This window comes from Rhagoletis pomonella, unplaced genomic scaffold (assembly GCF_013731165.1).
Source record: "Rhagoletis pomonella isolate Grant_MI unplaced genomic scaffold, Rhpom_1.0 Rhpom_scaffold_02076, whole genome shotgun sequence".
Classification (NCBI taxonomy): Eukaryota; Metazoa; Arthropoda; class Insecta; order Diptera; family Tephritidae; genus Rhagoletis; species Rhagoletis pomonella.
This window is the reverse complement of record NW_023460630.1, coordinates 15698-34184: the sequence shown is the minus strand read 5'-3', so window position 1 is coordinate 34184 and position 18487 is coordinate 15698. Positions and strand designations below refer to the sequence as shown.

Genomic DNA, 18487 nt, shown 5'->3' with positions numbered 1-18487 from the left:
TCAGATTCACAGAAAGGGCGCCGGCTTTGGCGACCACCATTTAATAGTTATGATAGTATGACCAATGCGTAGACGAATGTACCAATTTCCACTACTGCCTGGTTGGCAAGGCACCCACATCATCTTAAGTTTATTCGGAGAAGGTATGAGAAAGTTCCTTGTACCACAAATAACATTAAATATTCGAGTAGCGGAAGGAAAAGGAAGATACGTGAACGCCATTTTCTTTAACTGCAACATAGCTTGTATGAACATTTTTTGAACCATCTGTATATCGAAACTGGCAGCCAGACAGTTTAAAAATGTAAGCTATTTCCACGAAGCGGGCTTTAAACACTGAGCAAGGTGTACTATAAGTCATTAATAAATGAATCCTCTTTTAATTTTACGATTATAGAGGAATGGTTAAAGAAAATAAAAATACGTGGCCCAACCTTTCATTTATAAAGCTAAAATCAGTTGCACTAAAAATGTTTTGGTTTGGAGGGGAATACCCACAGATAACAGAAATTGTGTTAGGAGTTTGAATTTCAATAGCTAGGGAAGATATACTCGTTTGAGGTTGAGGAAGGATAATGTGAGGAAGGTTTTTCTTGCCAAGGATAGCAATAGCCTGTATGCTTGTAACATTCTGAAGAAGATTGAAGAAATGAGCAATATATGCTAAGAGAACAAAGGCTGTCACATTATAAGCAAGGTAACTTTCATTTAGTAAAATAACTGAAGGATTATGAGTTTTAATAAGCCACTCTAAATCGACATAATTATACAAACAGCCATTCATATTCCACTGCAGAAAGGTCAACATATTGGGCCTCATGCATAAAAAGTGAGTTTAAGCTCCGACTCGAGTTTCTGTACAATTTCTTGAGCTTGAGCTCACTTCATCAATGCAAAAAATTGAGTCTGAGCTTAAAGCTCACTTTTTATGCATGAGGCCCATTAAAAAAACCAAAGAAAATAAAAAATAATACAGTATTCACAGTACAGTATTGATTTGAATTACCTTATCGGTAAAAAAAAAAATATTGCATAAAAATTCTATGTAAATTTTCCCGCAAAATTGAACCCGGTTAGTTGGTTTCCCCGTGTAAGTGGTTAAAAATATTTTATTTTTTAATAACAATTGTCTCAAAATGTGTGACAAGTGTAATGACTTACGTATGAACAATAATAAATAAAAATTGTTTTTTTTTCCTTATATTTTTTCGTTTAAAATTTAAACTATATATGTAAATATCATTAAATTTAAATTGCACACATGCCTTTTCTTTTTATTGATTAGGTTGTCCAATTTAGCGGAGTTTCTGTAATTGAACAAACTGTTCAATTAAACGTGTATCGGTTAATTGATTCCCCGGTTAATTGAACCATAAATTGTGCAATTTTTGAAGTGCAATCAAAAGTTGAGAACAAACAATTTTTTTCGATCCCTTTAGTCACATTTGATAAAGGGAAGAGTCAAAAGAAGAAGGAAGATTACACTGAATTCCATTTGAAGATTATTTATTATTATTACTATTTTTTTTTGATGGAAGGGATTCAGCGATTGTAATATTTCTAGAAACAGGCGGAGTAGTTTCAAAAGATGAACTTTTACCCGTAATAATTTTAGGTATAGGTGAATTAATAACTAATGAAAAAACATTTTGTGAAGTTTTAGATGAATTATCAGTAGTTACATATATATAAGCAAATGAATTTAGATTAGAAGCAACGGGGAGCTCATTTTTATAATTGGTAATAGCTTCCCGCATACTGCATTTATTAATAGTTTTAATTTTAAGAATTTTCTTAGATTGCAAAAACTTGGGACAAAGATTGGAGGACGAAGGATGATTACCAGCGCAATTAGCACACAAAACTCGGGTGCAATCAGCAGGTGATAAATAAGTAATTGGGGGAAAGATTAAACATTACACAAGCTGGAGAATTTCTACAGTGCTTAGAAGTGTGGCAAAGAATTTGGCACAATTTGCATCTCAATGGATTAGGGAAATACGGACGAATTGCAAGGGTTCTCCTTGGGCGACTTCAATTCGATCAGGAAGATTATACTATTCAAACGTTAATAAAATTGCACCAGAAGGTTTACGTAAACCATAATACGTCTGGTCCTTGACGCAATCAATAATTTCATCGTCAGATAGTTGACACAGGAACGGTGCGTAAATCGTACCCTTAACTGAAAAAAATTATTTTATATGGAGAAACTGAGCGACACCTTCAACAAAAAAAAAATCCAAAAATCAATGGTAAGTCCCCAGACTTGCACTTTATTATACTACAAGTAGTTTTTAAGCAAAAAACAAAACCGACTTCCGAACATTACTTGTAGTATAATAAAGTGCAAGTCTGAGGTACTTAGCTGGGACTTACCATTGATTTTTGGAAAACAATTTTTTGTTGAAGGTGCCGCTCATTTTCTCCATATAAAACAGTTTTTTGCAGTTAAGGGTACGATGTCCTATGTCAACTATCTGATGATGAAATTATTGGTTTAGATCCGATTATTGGATCATGAAAAGATTAATGGCACTCCTAAAATTGTATATTATATTTGAAGTCGGCTTTTTGCTTAAAAATTACTTGTGGTCTAGTCTGAAGGATGTTTCCTGTAGGAATTAAATGCCGAGGCTTTCGGGACACCCCGCATTATTCGAGGCCCAAAAACGTTGCGATAAGGTGGCTTTGCTTGTAGAATATCTTATCTTTATAAAAGTATGAATTCCCCAATTCAAAATAAATAATATTAAAGAATAGCAGAGACAAGGCGCAATCTAGTAATGAGGTCTCTCACCTGATTATAGCGAATAGAATGTTGTACGAGAGCCTTGTCTCCGATAAGTAAACTATTACCGGTTTCGTACCGCTTTGGAGACCTTTGAGTTAATTACTGGCCTATGTGCTGGGTGTTCCTTTAGAATTGCCCTTTACCATTTTGCAGCAATTATGGTTGAAAAGTCGAATGCGATTCCGGAACGGCGGGGAAGTCTGAGGAAAAAAGCGTTACACTACAAAAAGGCATTGAGGAATTCTCTCTTCAGCCGAAACTGAAATGGCATTGATGACCTGCGTTTTCGATCATTCTCGCTCCTTTGTGTACCCCCTCCCCACAATATTAACGTCAACCTTTTCATCATCTGGACGAAAGGAAAAAGTTTAAAAATTTAGGCATCCACGTTAGTAGTTTAGCCTTTAGCAGCTTTGCCTCTGTGTCTGCACGCTCCACCGTAATTGTCGTAAAGACACAGAAAAAATTCTGCAAATTGTCCACCGGCGGCATTTTGGGTAAAAACAAAGAAACATTTTTTAGCATCTGTATAAACTGGGGATACATATTATCATCGAGTGTAATGCCATCTGTAAAAGATGTGACAGAAGTTTAGACTCAGCGCTTCGGATGTCAGATATGTATGGTATGTGGGGTTTCCGCATTCTGAGCAGGTGTCTGCGATTTTCAGATCGAATGTGGCTCTGTACGATCTTAGTCAGGCTGCACCAGCCAGATCTGAATTTCGCCAGTGTGTTTCAAGTCTAGCTCGGAAGTTCAAATTTGCTCATATCGATGGGTGGCTGCCGGCCACCGAGGGGTTCCAGGTATGGCTCACCGGTGTTCGAAGTTGTTGGTCGATGTCTGCTTCTACATAGCTGATTGAGGTGTCTCCTTACGTGCCGTGGCGGTACAGTTCTCTGTGTCAAACTATAGTTAGGGTGAGTTGTTCTGTGACAGCCTACCAAGAACTGTTTTGACAGCAGCGTTCCTTTACCCGGATCATTGCTGCCTCGTCATGTAGGCCAAGAGATATAAGGAGACACTCTGTAGGGATTCGGAGAAAGGTGCTTTGGAACGTCTGGTTTTTCCACTGCGTGTCACTTGTGCCGACTGTCCAAGCAGGGGCGGTATAATTAGCAACGGACCGGCCAATTGGTTTATATGTTGCGGGCAGAGTTTCTTTATCTCTTCATCAATTGCTGCCGGTGGGCGACTTAAGGAACTTGTTTCTGCCCTGTACCTTTTTCAAAAACCGTGGGTGTTAGGGCCGAGAAGGACAGGAGGCTGTCGAATGTAACGCCAAATATCTTTGAGTGATAGAATGTCGGGATCTTGACTCCCTAAAGAGCACATTTAATTATTTTGTTCGGGTGGTGAAAAGTAGGTCTAGACTAAGCAGTTGAGATTTTTAGACGGTGGGTGAGTTTCGTCAGGTACAGATTAAACAGAACTGGTGATGGTACTTCGCCTTGCGGTACACCTTGTTTAATCCTACGCGGCCAAGATGTTTTGTTTGTTGCAGAAGCAACTGACGATCCAACTTTTGGTCTGTAGAGGGAGAGAAGACGAGAAAATATCTTCAACACGCATTGCGTAATTAACCGTGTCAAAAGCCTTTGACAGGTCAAGTGCCACTTCAGATTCAGGGGCGCTTTTGGTACAAACCATTGTGTTAAGCGCAGAAGTGGTGTTATTCAGCTTCCTGAATCCGTACTGGTGTGAAGCAAGGTGCAGGGGTTGAGTAATTTGCGGGAGTAGTGCCTCGAGGGTTTTATTAGGATTCAACTATTCCTAGGCTTTTTGAGGGCGATTGCGTTTTCCCAGATCTCCGCGATGTTGTGTGTACGCTGCATAGAGTTTACCCCACAGAGGGTGCGCAATAAATAGTCGACCGAATTCTCGAGCGCAATTCCTGAAATCGGTCTGTATTTCTTAGCTGAATATGATGACCGCAGAATCATCGTACTTCGACGGGCTCGAGTGGCACTTCACCGTTGTCCACAGCTCACTGAAGCCCCTTGAAGATTGCAGGATTTGAGGTCCTCCAACCATTTATTCTGATTGGTTTATGGTTGTTGACGAGGCGCTTTATCTCAGCTTTTAGATTCATGATGCAGGGATAGTCGGAATTGGCTGGGTCGGATTCGCATGTATGTGAGTCTCGTTGGGACATCGTCGTTCATGCATTAGAAGGAGGAGTCATCAATTTGCTCTGACAACACTACATTCGCTGGTTGTTCCCGAGGCTATAGCCGTTGTCAATTTCAGGAGTGACGCTTCTATATTGAACTGTAAGATAGATGATAAAAGTGATACCTCCTCCTTCGCCACGTGTGCAGTCCTTGCGGTTAAGTTATATCCGTCTCTGGTACGAAAGATTCTGCTGAACGTCAGTGATTTTGATGTTATGCCGTCTGGGATTTCGCCTTTGAGGCCATTCAAGTTGATATACATGATGACTATAGAGCTTCTTGTTCGGACCGCCGGTGCACGTGGAGACTGTTGTTGTTGCGAAGATGGTACTGCGGTACGTTTTGTGGCCGAGAGCAACAAGGAGCGACGTGGACAGTAGAGTCGTCGCGTGGTTTTCTCGGGCCTAAGCAGCTGCGAAGGTTACACCACCCCACGAGGAGAGTTCAAGGCAGACTTTCCGAAAGTTTATGCTCCGCTGATGAAAAAACTGTTTTGGCCGGGGTGTCCGGGTCGATCTTGCTGAAGTTCTTAATTTCAAGGGGATGGGTCCTAAATATCCACACATATTTGAAATTTTTCTTGGAATTAGGGTTCATCTCAGAGTTGTGATATTAAAACGAGACATTCTTAATGCTAAGTATTTTTAAAGTTACACCCCATCAACCCACCCACCAACACTGGGTAGAAGAAAGCCAAAACTGAACAGAAATCAAAAATGGTGTACTTTTATTAGATTTTTAGCCGTTTTGCTGAAAGGCATTTTTGTAATATAAAAATATACGTACAATGTACTCAGTTCAACTCACAAATAATAAATAATTTAAGAATGTTCATAAATTAACTTACTGCTAAAGGTTGCAAGTGGTCTGAGCACTTAAATTTAAACTACCTCCAGGGTTTTTAACGCAGCGGTTTTTAAACATAAATGTAGTCAAGCAACAGACACCCTAATAGCCTATTTCCACTAAAAACTTAACCGCAGTTAAGAGCTCAGAGAAGTTCCAAAAAATTCCAACATGGGGTGATCGGCAAAGTTTTTTCTTAAGTTTTGCTTTTTTCCTTTCATTTGCTTCTACCTAATAGGTTTGCTTCTACCTAATAGGTGTGGAATAACCCCCTTCGAATTGGCATCTCCGTTTTCCAATCGGCATAAACTGCAGTTAAGGCTTGGTGGAAATCAACTATAAGCCTATAACATGAATAAGTATTCAAACGTCTTAAATTAAATCGCGCATACAAAAGCATATGAAAGAAACAAATGTGTTTATAGGGAATAAATTGTTAAAATTCAAGCTGAAATTTACAGTAGTTAGCTCATAGCTTCTACATTGCATTAGGTTTATGTGATAGTTCCAGCTCGTTTAGTTGCTGCAATAAATTGCAAAAATGCTGCGCCAGCTCTTCCACCGACGTATCGTGTTCGCCTGCTGCCCGTTTACAGGTTAAACTTGTCATATACATCCTTTTGTAAAGTTCAACTAATTTTTTCGGATCCTTTCCGCTGAGCAGCATTTTTATTAAAGTTTTTAGTGTGTTCTGCAAGCGGCTTTCGAACAATAGCATGTGCTTGCAGAACTCGTCATTCGTTGTGTTGCGCTCTGTGGGGGTGTTGGCGGTAAGGGCATGTTCGAACACCACCTTTGACCGTAGGCATAAACTCAGGGCAGTTTGCAAATGTTTTATTTTTTGAGCAATATGATTGGAAGCTGAAATGGATGAAACGTTACAGCAACAACTGGCCCACATTTATACCATAGAGATACATACTTTCGGCTAAGAACTCTTGCAAAGAGATACGTTCAAGTTGCACCACTAAATGATCGCTGGCCTCGCGCAAGCCCTCTAAAATACTAGCGGCACGCTCATAGTGATGCTTGCACAGCTGCAAAGTGGCTTTTGGGATTGTAGAGTTATCAGTGCAACTATTACGCAACTGACTATAGTGAAAGGATGCGATGCTGCAAAACAATTCAAATCAATTAGAGCATTAATCTTAGTTATATTCGTAGTGCCAAGCTAAGAAACACAATAAAGCTCAAAAGCTCACCGTTTATGTATTAGACCTGAGCGATAAGTGTACAGAATTTGTCTTGAGCCGGGGTGCTCCAAATCGCAGAGTTTCAAAGATTTCTGCAGCAAATCTAAAACTTCCTTTTCAATTTCAGCTCGCGTAGCCTTTCAGAAATAAATGATAAATTCATTACAATTTAGTTTTAACATTTTGTGTGACGGCCGGAGTTTACCTCATCAGCAGTACTGAAATCTTGCAACTGTTTCGCCAATGTAAAGGTTGCAGTCGAAAGTTCCCAATTTACCAAGTCCCACAACTCTGAGCTGGATTTTCGCGAACCCAGTACGTCCTTCGCTTTTTCGTAGTTCAAAAAGGCCTCGTTGTAGAACATTTTCTGTTTTCGCACGAAGTCAATGCTACGGATACCTTGTTGTTAGTCAATATAATCAATTATAAACATGTTGTGATTTACTTTTCCTCAGGCAGATATAAATGTGCTCGAAATCGCATGAAGCGGCCTAGATTGCAATATAAAAATGCCAGGTTTACATTGTCCTGCACCTCACTGAACGCCGAAATGCCACGTATCAAGCAATCATAGGACTTCATTGCCAACTTCATATAGACTGGCTCTGCTGCCTTTTCTACTTGTTTGTTGTCGCCTTCGCATCGATTTTCCTTCAACTGGCTGTTTTCGGTAGAACCACTAACATCAGTCAAATTATTTGATTTAGTTTCCATAGCTTTTGAGTACTCCTCTATATTTAAAGAAAACTAAATGTACATTAGCTTTACTTTCAGTACAAATATTGAAACCTAAGTGTTCTTACCCTGCGCCCAGTACATGTATTTTAGACCCAATTCATTTCGCACATTTCCCAACCGACGCAGCAGCTCACTCTTGGAATCTTCATCTGACGTGCTTCCCTCAATAATGCATTCAATTGCATTTTCATAGCATTTGCAGCTGGACTGCATCAAGTGTTCGATATTAGCCAGTGGGGTTATTAGTTCAATGAGATCATCTATACGGGAGTTCCAAATATACAGAAATATATTGCACAGATTTCGTAATAATATTATTAAGTTTTTACCTCCATTCAAGTCTTTCACGACTTCGATATTGATATTCTGCGCGATATCAGACTCTTCATTAAATTGTTCAAGGTAACTGTCGATATACTTCCAGTTTTTAGCCATTTGGAAAAAGCAGTCTCCAGCACGACCCAGCAAACAACTCTTTTGAGAAACTAGACCCGACATGTACTTTAAAACAACCTGCTGACAGCGAGAAGCCATGTAAATAGCGTTCAAGCAACTGCCGTATTTTTGCTCTATGTAGTAGTATTCTGCGTAGGTGGCGTATGCAAGGCAAGCCTTTTCCAACAAGAGTAGCTTCAAGTGAACATTCCATGAACCAAAAAGTTGAGAATTGAATTTGGTTCCGATCCGCTTATCTTCCAATGTAGACAGACCCTGATTTGCTTCAGTTTTTACATTTTGGCACTCTTTCAATTCCTTAGCTTTAGTGCGCTTCACTTTTGACCTTTTCATATTTTTATCATCGCTTTGTGTTTGGCTATCGTCAGCGTCATCGTCGGAATTCTTAAGACTGTCTAGCTCGCCATTCGCCGTATGTTTGCTAAGGCTTTCATAAGGTAGTGGTATGGGTTTAAACGGTTTTGCCATATTCGGGTGCTGTTCCTCATGCAGTATTCGTAGTTTTTCTTCGTCTTTGGCTCGCACCTCACTTTCTTTTATAAACTTCTCTTCATTGGAGTTGAAAAATTTCAGACAAGCGATACCAGCACTGATATGCTCCAATGAAATACGACAACGGTCCTCTATTCCAGCTTGCAACGGTGAAGGTGCTCGCGGGGCACGATTTCCATTTTTTAACTGCGCGTTTACATTTAGCTCCTTCAGAGTGTCACAAATTTGTTTCACTGCCACATTGCCACTGTGTTCAGGATTTTCACTCAACTCATTGTGTACATCATTTAAATTGCAGTCATCGTCACTGCCCATGTCATCATCTTCATCTTCTTCATAAACCGATTGCGTATCGGAATCCAGATCGGAATTATCAAACTTCGGCGCCTTCGGATCGATCCCGGCTGGCAAATGCAAGTCAGATAATATATAATGAGACGATGTTACAATCTGGGGATATTTCTCTTTGGGTAGCAGCTTAATGCAGTTATCTAGCAAAGCCTTAATATTACCCGCGATTTTTGGTGTTATCTGTGTTGTCGTGTTCTTCATGTTACGTGCCACTGTGTACAAGAGCATAGCCACAGGCACCGTAAATGGATTTTCCTGTTTTTCTTCACACCTTTTGGCTTCTGCGTCTTTCTGACAAAGTGTAGTGAGATCATACAACTTGACAACATCATCGTTGCGTCCCTTGAACAACCAGTAAGTGTGTCCTGCTTTCGTGGCATTGGCTTTCAGAAAAGCTAGTATGTTTTGTGCCACATTACGTACAACTTGAGGTGAAAACTGAGAGTTCTCAAGATATGGGAGATCTTCGGTTTTAATAATTTCGTATTTCTGTACAATTCCATCTATGTGATAGCACATCACAACTTCTGGAACATTGCACATCAAGTTATCTAGCCAGTAATCTATGCCAGTCAGTACATTGATAGGCTTAGCCATGTCGCGTAGTCTAAGACTAATGCATGGCCGGTTAGGTCCTCCAAAAATTGGCATATCGGTGCCAATAAGCATTCGTATGTCTTCAAATGTCCAGAGAACATTACGATTGAATACGTGACTCGATTTGGGATCTGGAACATTTTCTTCAACTTTGGGCTCTGGTAGAACTGGTCCCGTAATTGGCAAAGCTGGTCGCTCGCGTTGCGTTTCTTGCTCTGGTACTTCGGAAGCCGATTGCTTTAAGCTGTAGTACAGGAATTTCGAGAGCAGATTTTTGGTTTGAAGTGCCTCGCGCGACTTGTCTTTGAGGCAGAAGCTATGATCTTTTTCGCCATACGCCAGAATATGCTCCAGTATAAAAGTGCGCAGCCATTTCCAATCGTCGTCTGCTTTGCGCAACAAATACTTCTGTATATCGAATTCGTCAAGGAGCAACGTGTTACCTACTTTGTGGACAATCATACTGACGGCACTTTTAGATGTATAGGGCAGCTTTAAGAGCCGTTTAATATTTTCTGCATCTGTTACAACGTCTACCTCGCCTACACAGTCCGGAAACATGTGCGCAATGCTAAAACTGTTAGGGTGTAGAACATAATATGTCGTTTATCATAAAATTTGGAGTGAGAAATTTTATTGACTCACCTTGCGAAACCTGGTGACTGGTAGAGGGCTTGGTGTAGGCCGCTATTGTTCGACGTGGTCAACCAGTTTGAGGGTGGCAGATTCAAATTTGTGTTGCATTGTAGTCGATTAAAGCTCACCGGTACCTGTACCGCTGAAAACTTCACGACAGCCTTCGATTTAACTTCCACTAGCTCGTGGGGCCCAATACTTTGGCACAACTCAATCTGCAAGAAATTACATGGTCGGAGTGGCAGCATCTGTTGCTTTTTCTCGACATTTCTCACCTCGTCTGCGTTGTCGGACATTATGAATACTGTTTATTTTCATTCCAGGATGGAATACAAATTAATTATGCCTCTCGTAGAATTATATTGAACTTTTAACCGCAGAAATTCGCATATATTTTATCGTCAACTTCGATTTATTTCGAGAAGAATCGTATGAGAAAGAAAACGCAATATTTACGAAAAGGAGTTGGAGGAATTACATAGCCGACTGCGCCAGTGATGTCTTTTCTGTCCTTTGGGTAATCCAAATGGGGATAAAATAAGTCATTATAGCGAAATTTTAGTGTAAATACTTACATAGCCATAGGAGCCTATGAACCAACTAACATCACGTAATCGGAAAATAATGAAAAAGTAAATTTCTGAGCGTTTCTGAGATCTGGCTAAGAATGAAAACAAGCAAAGAAAATTAAAAACGGCGGTGATTGAGTGCGGTTATATTGGTATTTATTATTAAATATAATGGTCCGTAGTCATAGTCAAAATAAAGTCGACTTTAAAGTTAGTTGCAGCTTTTTGACATAATTTTCAATGGGATATCTGTCAAAAAAGCTGCAACTAACTTTAAAGTCGACTTTATTTTGACTATGACTACGGGCCAATAAATGAAACTTGATGACAATTACCAATAAGCGTTGTTGTTGTTGTTGTTGTAGCAGCACGTAGTCCCCGAATTGGTTGGTTGTTTATTCATCTTCCCCATCTGACTCCTCCAACCTTAGGCCCAGGAAGCGAGCAGTCTCGATAGGTTGAGTCCACAACGCTTCGGGTGTCAGATGGGTGGGATATGTAGGGCATGCGAACAAGTGTGTGGTGTTGTGTGGACCAGTTCCGCATGCTGGGCAGGTGTCAGCGATCTCTGGGTCTAATCTGGTTCTGTATGAATTTAAGCGGCTGCACCAGCAATAAGCGTTCATAATATATGGTTTTCATGATTGAAAGTGTTTTATAATCGCATAACATCAGCACGAGCATTCACACAAATTTAGGCCTTTTGGCTGACCAAACAAACGCACAAATTTGTTCCAATCACAAAGCACTTCATTTTAGATCATAAATTTGTAATAGATAAAAATCAAAACTACAATCGATAAAACCAATCAAAATAAAAAGAGCAACCCCGAAGTGATAGAAGACGATGTAAACAAAACGAAAAACATCAAAAACGCTACGAAAACTTTTTTCTGAAATTCGATTACAAATATGTACAACGATGGCTGATTCCGTTATCTGGAGTCGTTGGTTCATGATAGGAGCCTATACAACTACCAATTTCCTAATTAAATAATTTTTATAACGGCTGCATTTCTTTATTCATTCTGAACGTTTGGAATAAACTTTTTTGTTTATTTATTCTTTAGAACGTTCCTGATGATATGTTGACGTATATTTCAAACGCATTCTGTTTATTCCGGCTGTGAAATTGGATTATCCGGAATGTATAAAGAAACGCAGCCAACATGTTATAACATCAATAGATTCATAGGGAAATATATTTTTTTCACTATGCATAGACTTAAGTTCTTTGATAATCAATGCCTCAGGGATTAAGTCATGTAGCTTAATTATTAATTCAGGGGGGTATACAACACTTCCGATTAATCGAAAGAACTATGATTTGATTTTTGATTTGATTTTGATTTGATTCATTGCAGTCATCGGTATGCACTACCGGAAGTACAGGGTCGAACGTAATGTCACAGGGCGACCACAATTCACAATTATCGACAATTTGTTTGAACAGCTGATCAGAATTTATTATTGTTTTGTTTTGTCTTCCTATAGTTCGAACGATCTTCGAAATTTTCATGCGATTTGTGCAAAGCTCGCATTTGTCTTGCGGAACTCGCACATATTGGTGTTGATTGTAAATAAAGCTATTCAAATAGTGTTCAATACGTACAATTCATATTTGCATAGTAATGGATGTAAGTATGTCTTATTGTTCAAGTATTCAAGCACCTATGTAATTGGTTGTTGAACCTTGTGCAGAGCTTAAAATCTATTTACGTATGTAATATATTTATTTTACAAAAAGGTCGAAATACTATCAGCCACGGGCTCCAAATCATATGGAAGATGCCACGTCCCTCCTAGTACTACCGTTGGCGATTTGCGATATATCATACATAAGCAATATAAAAGCACACCGGCCCCGGAACGTCAATCTTTGCGACTAGAACCCCGTGGAAAGGCTCTTAAAGAAACGGATACCTTGGAGTCTCTTGACATTGGAAAATCCAATAAGATTTATATAAAAGACTTGGGACCACAGATAGGTTGGAAGACTGTATTTTTAGCTGAATACGCCGGGCCTCTCTTTGTATACCTTATATTCTATGCTCGTCCGGATATCATCTATGGTGAAGCCGCAGATAAGCCAATTTCCTTAACAGCACAGTAAGTTTGCAAAAATTCACTAGCTGAGCGCATCCGCAAGCTTAATAGTAAAAGCAGCGACTACAACAACAATTTCGACGACCTACTTTAACCTTTTCATTTATTTTATACATATGTTGCCGTGGGTTGTTTTCGATGTTCGTTGCCGGTCGATGAAACTACTGTGCGCCAAGACAAAGTTTCACAAGCGCTCATTAAGTTTCGCATTAATTATTGGCTGGTTTTGTATTTCGCAAACGCTCGAATACTATAATATGAATAATATAAATGTACATATGTGTGTTAATAATATTTTTCATATATCGGAAATTTGTTTCAGCATTGCAGCTGGCTGCTATACCGTGCATTATTTAAAACGAATTTTGGAGACTATATTCGTGCATCGTTTCTCGCATGCGACTATGCCTATTCGCAATCTCTTCAAAAATTGTAGCTACTACTGGGGATTCACAGCCTACGTTTCATATCACGTTAATCATCCGTTATTCACCAGTCCTTGCTGCCTTCAAGTCTGGAGTTTTTTGGCTGCTTTTGCGGTAGAGATATTTCAAACACTTTCATTATGCGTGGTCACTAAAATTCAGTTACTTTTCAGATTTGTGAGTTGGGTAATTTTTCTATTCACATTGCCCTCCGCAACTTACGCCCACCTGGCACTAAAGTGCGCCGAATTCCGATACCTGATGGAAATCCCTTCACAAAACTGTTCAAGTATAACTAATCATGCCTTACAAAACTTGTTTAGTGACATATTGTTGTTTTTAGCTTGGTATCCTGCCCCAACTACACGTACGAGATTGGATCATGGGTGGCATTCTCTCTAATGACCCAATGTCTACCAGCATTGCTTTTTGCTATAGCTGGTGCTTATCAAATGACTGTTTGGGCTCTAGGTAAACACCGTAATTACAAGAAAGAGTTTAAAGACTACCCCAAGGGTCGTCGGGCCATTTTCCCGTTTGTCCTATAAATGGTCAACGAAAATTTGCTGACAGAAAATAACATTTCCATTGCAATAACTTTATTGCTTTTGTAATACTTTAAAACATTTGAACAAACTAAGTTATAATTGTCATAGGTGTTAGATTTAACTTGGTGTAGCTGCTGTATTAATGTGTTGATACTCCCAATATATGTTTGTATGAATTAACTGATAACTATTAATAAATTTCAATGGCTTTGTGAAGGAAATATTTCACACTAATTTTCTATTAATAATCGTTTGATTCTTAAATTGATGCTAGGGGTTTGATTATGGGTTGCGATAGGTAATTTTTATATTTAAGTGCTCGCCACTGTTCCAGCTATTGCAAATAAAGGCATTTATGTGAAAGTAACCCTGAAAATCCGCTGGCAAAAATGAGATCATCATAAAAATGTAGCGGGTGCAGTTGCAAATTTAAAACAATTCAACGTTGGGTTCAAATACGCGTACGTACGAGTTTGGCTTTTGGCCCAACATTTTTTCATGCCAACCCACTGTTCGGTTCTTCCAACTGTCATTTTATCAAAACAGCTGAGTTTGTCGAAGCGATGGTACGGTACAAAACAATTATCGATATACATACACAGGCCGATTCTAAACAGAAACTCCTTGGGAGTTTCTCTCTTTCCCCTTTCCTCCTATCATGAATAAAAATTCCCTGAGGATTTTTTTTTATTAAATGGCTGAGTTGGGCTGTCAGAAAAGTGCAAGTGTAAGTGAAATAATTTCGCCATGTATTGTAACGAGATCTAAGAACATTAGGGCTATCACAGAATCCATCTGAGTCCGGTTTTTCGTGAAATCAACGAATTTGCTATCACTGAATCCGAATAGCTACGAACGTATCATATATTTTGAATACACACGTTCGTAGCAATTCGGATTCAGTGATCGCATTTTCCTAGATTTCACGAAAAATCGGACTACGATGGATTCTTTGACAGCCCCTATTATCTTGTGTGCTATTTAAATTTAGCTTCCAGTTGTTGTTATCGAGATTATGTGCTCGTATAAGTACATCGTTATCGTACCAATGCTACCTTTAGGTACAACAAAAAGATAATGTTGACACTTCGCAAAAACAAAAATATTCTGAAGTAAAATAAGAACTTTGTGAATTTGTTATGAAAAGGTGTGCTATAGAAATGGAGCGTCTGACATATGAAACTGCTGTAAAAAAGGGTAATTAACTTCTGTGACAAAGTTATTTAATAAGACCCATCCACTAAATTTCAAGATAATTCCGTAGCGCAGTTAGTTGAGCGGAACCCTCATCCTAATGGCGTCCATATCGTGGACCCGTTGCGTGTATCAATGCACCAGGAGGAAGACATCATCTCGCTGGCAACGCAAATACAGAATGCCGACAAGCAGTTGAAATCTGGCACATGTCAGAAGCTATGTGTGATTCTGGATCAGGTTAGATGTGTAATCTAATACCAGTATTATTAAACATTTTACAGTGGTAATTTATCTTGTAGATTAAAATGCTGCAAGCACAGGCAATGCAAATACTGAAGGAATCCGAAGAGAGTAAACTGTTGCACAATGCCGCATGTAATTTTACAAAAAAGCCTGGCCATATCTATCATCTTTATCAGCGTTCATCGGGTCAAAGCTATTTCAGTATGCTTTCACCTGAAGTAAGTCAAAAGCTATACAGGCCGATTCTGAACAGATGCTCCCTGGGAGTTTTCTCTCTTTTCCCTAACCTATTATCATGAATAAAAATTCCTCGAGGATTTTTATACTAAATGGCGGAGTTGAGCTGTCAAAAAAGTGTAAAACAGCTTTTTCGAGGTTCGAATTTCCTACTTCCGAATTTTCGGGGAAAATGCTACTCCCTGACAGTTAATTATTGGAGAATTTATCTCTAGGGAGAAACGAATTCCCGGAGAACAAACTCCCCGGGAGTATTAAGAATTGTGCTGAATATATGTAGGTATGTCTAAGTACCGATTTTTCTATTTATACATCTTACTTGCACAGGAATGGAATGGTGGACCCAATCAGAAATATCTTGGAAGTTATAGATTAGAATTTGACTTATCATGGACGCCTTTGGAAAAAATTAAAGAGCGCGATGAGAAAATGAACTGGGCAGAGAAATGTTTGGAGACAACGACTTTAGCTGTAGGTCCAATACCAATGGCAATAGAATTTGGTAATACTGAAAAATGATACGAAATTTTAATTTTACAAATCTAATAGCAAATTAATATGTACATATGCAGATCAATCTTTTTCATCATTGGAAATAAAAGAAATCCGAATTTTTGTGAAGTGTTCTGAATTACAGCAAGATTATTAATTTTTATGTAGTAATTTCTAGATCTAAGGCTTATATAGCAAACTGTACACCTCCGGCAGAAATATTCCTCGTACGAAATCTCTAATCCATCTTCTTGCGTTTTGACAAAGAGGGCCGATCAAACACTTGCTTCATGCCACCAGCCTTCTCATTGTGAAATTTAATGTTGTTCGAAGTTTCAGCGTACCAAGGAGAGTCGAACTTGGTTGTATCTTGGTCTACCAAGTGTGTGTACTTTGTACGACCACATCGGCCGAAGTTCTTTACTTGCATAACCTTTGGCAAAATCGTCTTGTCGAAATGATCTTCCAGTGTGGCCTGCGCGAAGTCACGCTTTAGGACCTCACTTTCCTCGTTCAAATAGAAAGCACCACGATGATAGTATTTCTGCAAAAACTTATACTTTCCTTTGGCAGCTTTGTTAGTGATAATTTTAGGATTGTTACGCAGCTCTTGACGACGTTCTTCTTCGGTCAAGTTACGCATATGATCAATATCTTGTTTGTCTCGTTCGGCGCTATAAAAGTTATAATTATAAATAAAGGTTTTATAAGAAACTTTCGACGCAAAGCATACTTTTCACGCTCTTCCCGATCACGCTTCACTCGTTTTAATTCACGTAATTTCCAAGCTTCGTATTCAACTTCATCGTTTTCATCATCTGTACAAACATCCTCGATACTGGCTTCAGCAGTGTCAGGCTGTTGAAGACATATTAAATAATATTGTACGGATAAAAATTGAACGTATAATATACCTTGGACTTTTCCAGATCCTTTTTAACACTCTCCTCTACGAGACGTAGAGTAGCACGTCTTCGGTCTTTAGCTGCCCTTTTGGCTTCTACTTCTAACTGCTTTTGCTTTTGCGCTTCTCGTTCCTTTTCCTGAATAGTGGCGCGTTCACGTTTACGAACAAAGAGAGGTTTAAGGCGGGGTTCGTTATCTTCTTCGCTCTCTGTCTCTTCTTCATATTCAGAACTTTCAGTTTCAGAGGACTCAGACTGCCTTTCTTCTTCTTTTTGCAAAATCTTTAATAAAGCAGGAATGTGTCTTTTTAAATGGCGTAAATAAATAAATGAGTACAAGAATAATACCTCTTCTTCCTTTTGCTGCTGCAGCATTCGATGTCGTAGCCTAACGCGCCGATTTTCCAATTCCTCCTCACTTAATTCAGAATCCGAATCTGATTCAGATGCTAGGGTTATTTTATTTGTTGCATTCCCGGTGGTTACTTCTGGTTCACTTTCCTCGGATTCGGACTCAACTATTTCTGGTTCGTGAATATGTCTATGTCTTTCACGCCGTTCTCTTTCCAATTCCTCCTGATCTTCGGGACGTATACGTAGGCGTCTCAAACGCGGATCATCGACTTCAGCCTCGTCGCCTGATGGAGCCTTAGCTTCAATTTCTTCCGTTGCATGATCTCGTTGTGAGCGTCGTTCAAGTTGGGCCTGAGCAGCACGTTTGCGGTGGTCTATGAAGTCCTCTAAGTCAGATTCATCAGAACTTGTTCCTCCAAGAGCATAATCTGGACGCTTGCCTGACACGTAGCGCTGCACCTTAACTTTCTGCATAGAAATCTCACCTGACGAGAAAGTAATTTAGTTACACTGGATAAAGTTTGTTAATCACCAAATCTACCTTTTTCATTTCGGATGGGTACTGCTCCAGCTGTGCTTTGAATAGCAGCAGATACCGCGGCGGAGCTCATATTGTTAATTTTTTTATAAATTGATATTGTGGTATGTGGAGACAGGAACTTTAACAATAGCAGCTACACTTTTATTTGTTTTACATGCAAATCTTTCCAGTCGGCCAGAACTGGAAAAACATCGGAGCGTTATCGATAGTATCGATGTTTTAATATTTTTTTGAAAACATCAATGTTTTTTTACTATCGATGCTTTTAGGCGATATGCCACCATTAGAGTACGTTTACATAAAAATATAATCTCAATCAAAGCTCGTTTACACAGGAAAAACTCAGATTATTAGCCGTCAAATTTGTTGTGCTCGTTATTCGCACATCTCAAGGAAAAGTTAGGATTCTTCTCTGTGCTACCGTTAGAATGAAGACTTAAAATTTTGAATTGTATCTTAGATTATTGTTTTGAACATTTCATTTATTTATTAAGAACAAGACATTAGTTACATAAAACACAAATTAATTTTGTTGTTGCCTTATGAATATTTTTATATCATATTTTATTTTTCATTTAATTAATGCATAACCT

At 39.0% G+C, this 18487-nt stretch overlaps 4 protein-coding genes across 5 annotated transcripts; 2 read left to right on the top strand and 2 right to left on the bottom strand.

Moving 5' to 3' along the window:
- Window positions 1–5668: 5668 nt before the first annotated feature.
- On the bottom strand, window positions 5669–10760 carry LOC118753055 (erythroid differentiation-related factor 1-like). Of its 2 annotated transcripts, XM_036487906.1 has the most exons (9): window positions 10553–10759; window positions 10287–10492; window positions 8075–10218; window positions 7811–8005; window positions 7453–7738; window positions 7213–7396; window positions 7017–7144; window positions 6737–6927; window positions 5669–6675 (listed from the first exon to the last, which is right to left on the bottom strand). In XM_036487906.1, the coding sequence occupies exons 1-9, from the start codon at window positions 10571–10573 to the stop codon at window positions 6293–6295; spliced, it is 3738 nt and encodes a 1245-aa protein (XP_036343799.1). In that variant the 5' UTR covers window positions 10574–10759; the 3' UTR covers window positions 5669–6292. The 2 variants fall into 2 exon arrangements, with proteins under 2 accessions (XP_036343799.1, XP_036343798.1); XM_036487905.1 differs by having other exon boundaries at window positions 10287–10760.
- Window positions 10761–12361: 1601 nt separating this feature from the next.
- On the top strand, window positions 12362–14148 carry LOC118753058 (very-long-chain enoyl-CoA reductase-like). Its single transcript, XM_036487908.1, has 5 exons — window positions 12362–12483; window positions 12594–12955; window positions 13275–13491; window positions 13551–13666; window positions 13721–14148. The coding sequence occupies exons 1-5, from the start codon at window positions 12478–12480 to the stop codon at window positions 13923–13925; spliced, it is 906 nt and encodes a 301-aa protein (XP_036343801.1). The 5' UTR covers window positions 12362–12477; the 3' UTR covers window positions 13926–14148.
- A 711-nt stretch (window positions 14149–14859) lies between these two features.
- On the top strand, window positions 14860–16190 carry LOC118753059 (uncharacterized protein C1orf50 homolog). Its single transcript, XM_036487909.1, has 4 exons — window positions 14860–15122; window positions 15190–15359; window positions 15422–15583; window positions 15930–16190. Exons 1-4 carry the CDS (start codon window positions 15065–15067, stop codon window positions 16119–16121), a joined length of 582 nt encoding a protein of 193 aa, XP_036343802.1. The 5' UTR covers window positions 14860–15064; the 3' UTR covers window positions 16122–16190.
- Window positions 16191–16215: 25 nt separating this feature from the next.
- On the bottom strand, window positions 16216–18061 carry LOC118753057 (microfibrillar-associated protein 1-like). The gene is made up of 5 exons (XM_036487907.1): window positions 17895–18061; window positions 17348–17838; window positions 17009–17281; window positions 16828–16952; window positions 16216–16768 (listed from the first exon to the last, which is right to left on the bottom strand). The coding sequence occupies exons 1-5, from the start codon at window positions 17962–17964 to the stop codon at window positions 16333–16335; spliced, it is 1395 nt and encodes a 464-aa protein (XP_036343800.1). The 5' UTR covers window positions 17965–18061; the 3' UTR covers window positions 16216–16332.
- Between the last annotated feature and the right edge of the window lie 426 nt (window positions 18062–18487).

What these genes read in the sequence shown, in the direction of transcription:
- LOC118753058 (XM_036487908.1), top strand. An exon ending in GTTTTTTGGCTGCTTTTGCG is followed by an intron (nt 13,492 to 13,550) that starts GTAGAGATATTT and finishes GTTACTTTTCAG; the next exon opens with ATTTGTGAGTTGGGTAATTT. An exon ending in CCCTTCACAAAACTGTTCAA is followed by an intron (nt 13,667 to 13,720) that starts GTATAACTAATC and finishes TGTTGTTTTTAG; the next exon opens with CTTGGTATCCTGCCCCAACT.
- LOC118753055 (XM_036487905.1), bottom strand. Translation starts at nt 10,573, where the DNA reads ATGTCCGACAACGCAGACGAGGTGAGAAATGTCGAGAAAAAGCAACAG. An exon ending in TTATATCTGCCTGAGGAAAA is followed by an intron (nt 7,397 to 7,452) that starts GTAAATCACAAC and finishes AGGTATCCGTAG; the next exon opens with CATTGACTTCGTGCGAAAAC. An exon ending in ATTTCAGTACTGCTGATGAG is followed by an intron (nt 7,145 to 7,212) that starts GTAAACTCCGGC and finishes TATTTCTGAAAG; the next exon opens with GCTACGCGAGCTGAAATTGA.
- LOC118753057 (XM_036487907.1), bottom strand. Translation starts at nt 17,964, where the DNA reads ATGAGCTCCGCCGCGGTATCTGCTGCTATTCAAAGCACAGCTGGAGCA. An exon ending in AGCAGCAAAAGGAAGAAGAG is followed by an intron (nt 17,282 to 17,347) that starts GTATTATTCTTG and finishes GCTTTATTAAAG; the next exon opens with ATTTTGCAAAAAGAAGAAGA. An exon ending in AGGATCTGGAAAAGTCCAAG is followed by an intron (nt 16,953 to 17,008) that starts GTATATTATACG and finishes TGTCTTCAACAG; the next exon opens with CCTGACACTGCTGAAGCCAG.
- LOC118753059 (XM_036487909.1), top strand. Translation starts at nt 15,065, where the DNA reads ATGAAAAGGTGTGCTATAGAAATGGAGCGTCTGACATATGAAACTGCT. An exon ending in TGAAACTGCTGTAAAAAAGG is followed by an intron (nt 15,123 to 15,189) that starts GTAATTAACTTC and finishes ATAATTCCGTAG; the next exon opens with CGCAGTTAGTTGAGCGGAAC. An exon ending in TCAGTATGCTTTCACCTGAA is followed by an intron (nt 15,584 to 15,929) that starts GTAAGTCAAAAG and finishes TTACTTGCACAG; the next exon opens with GAATGGAATGGTGGACCCAA.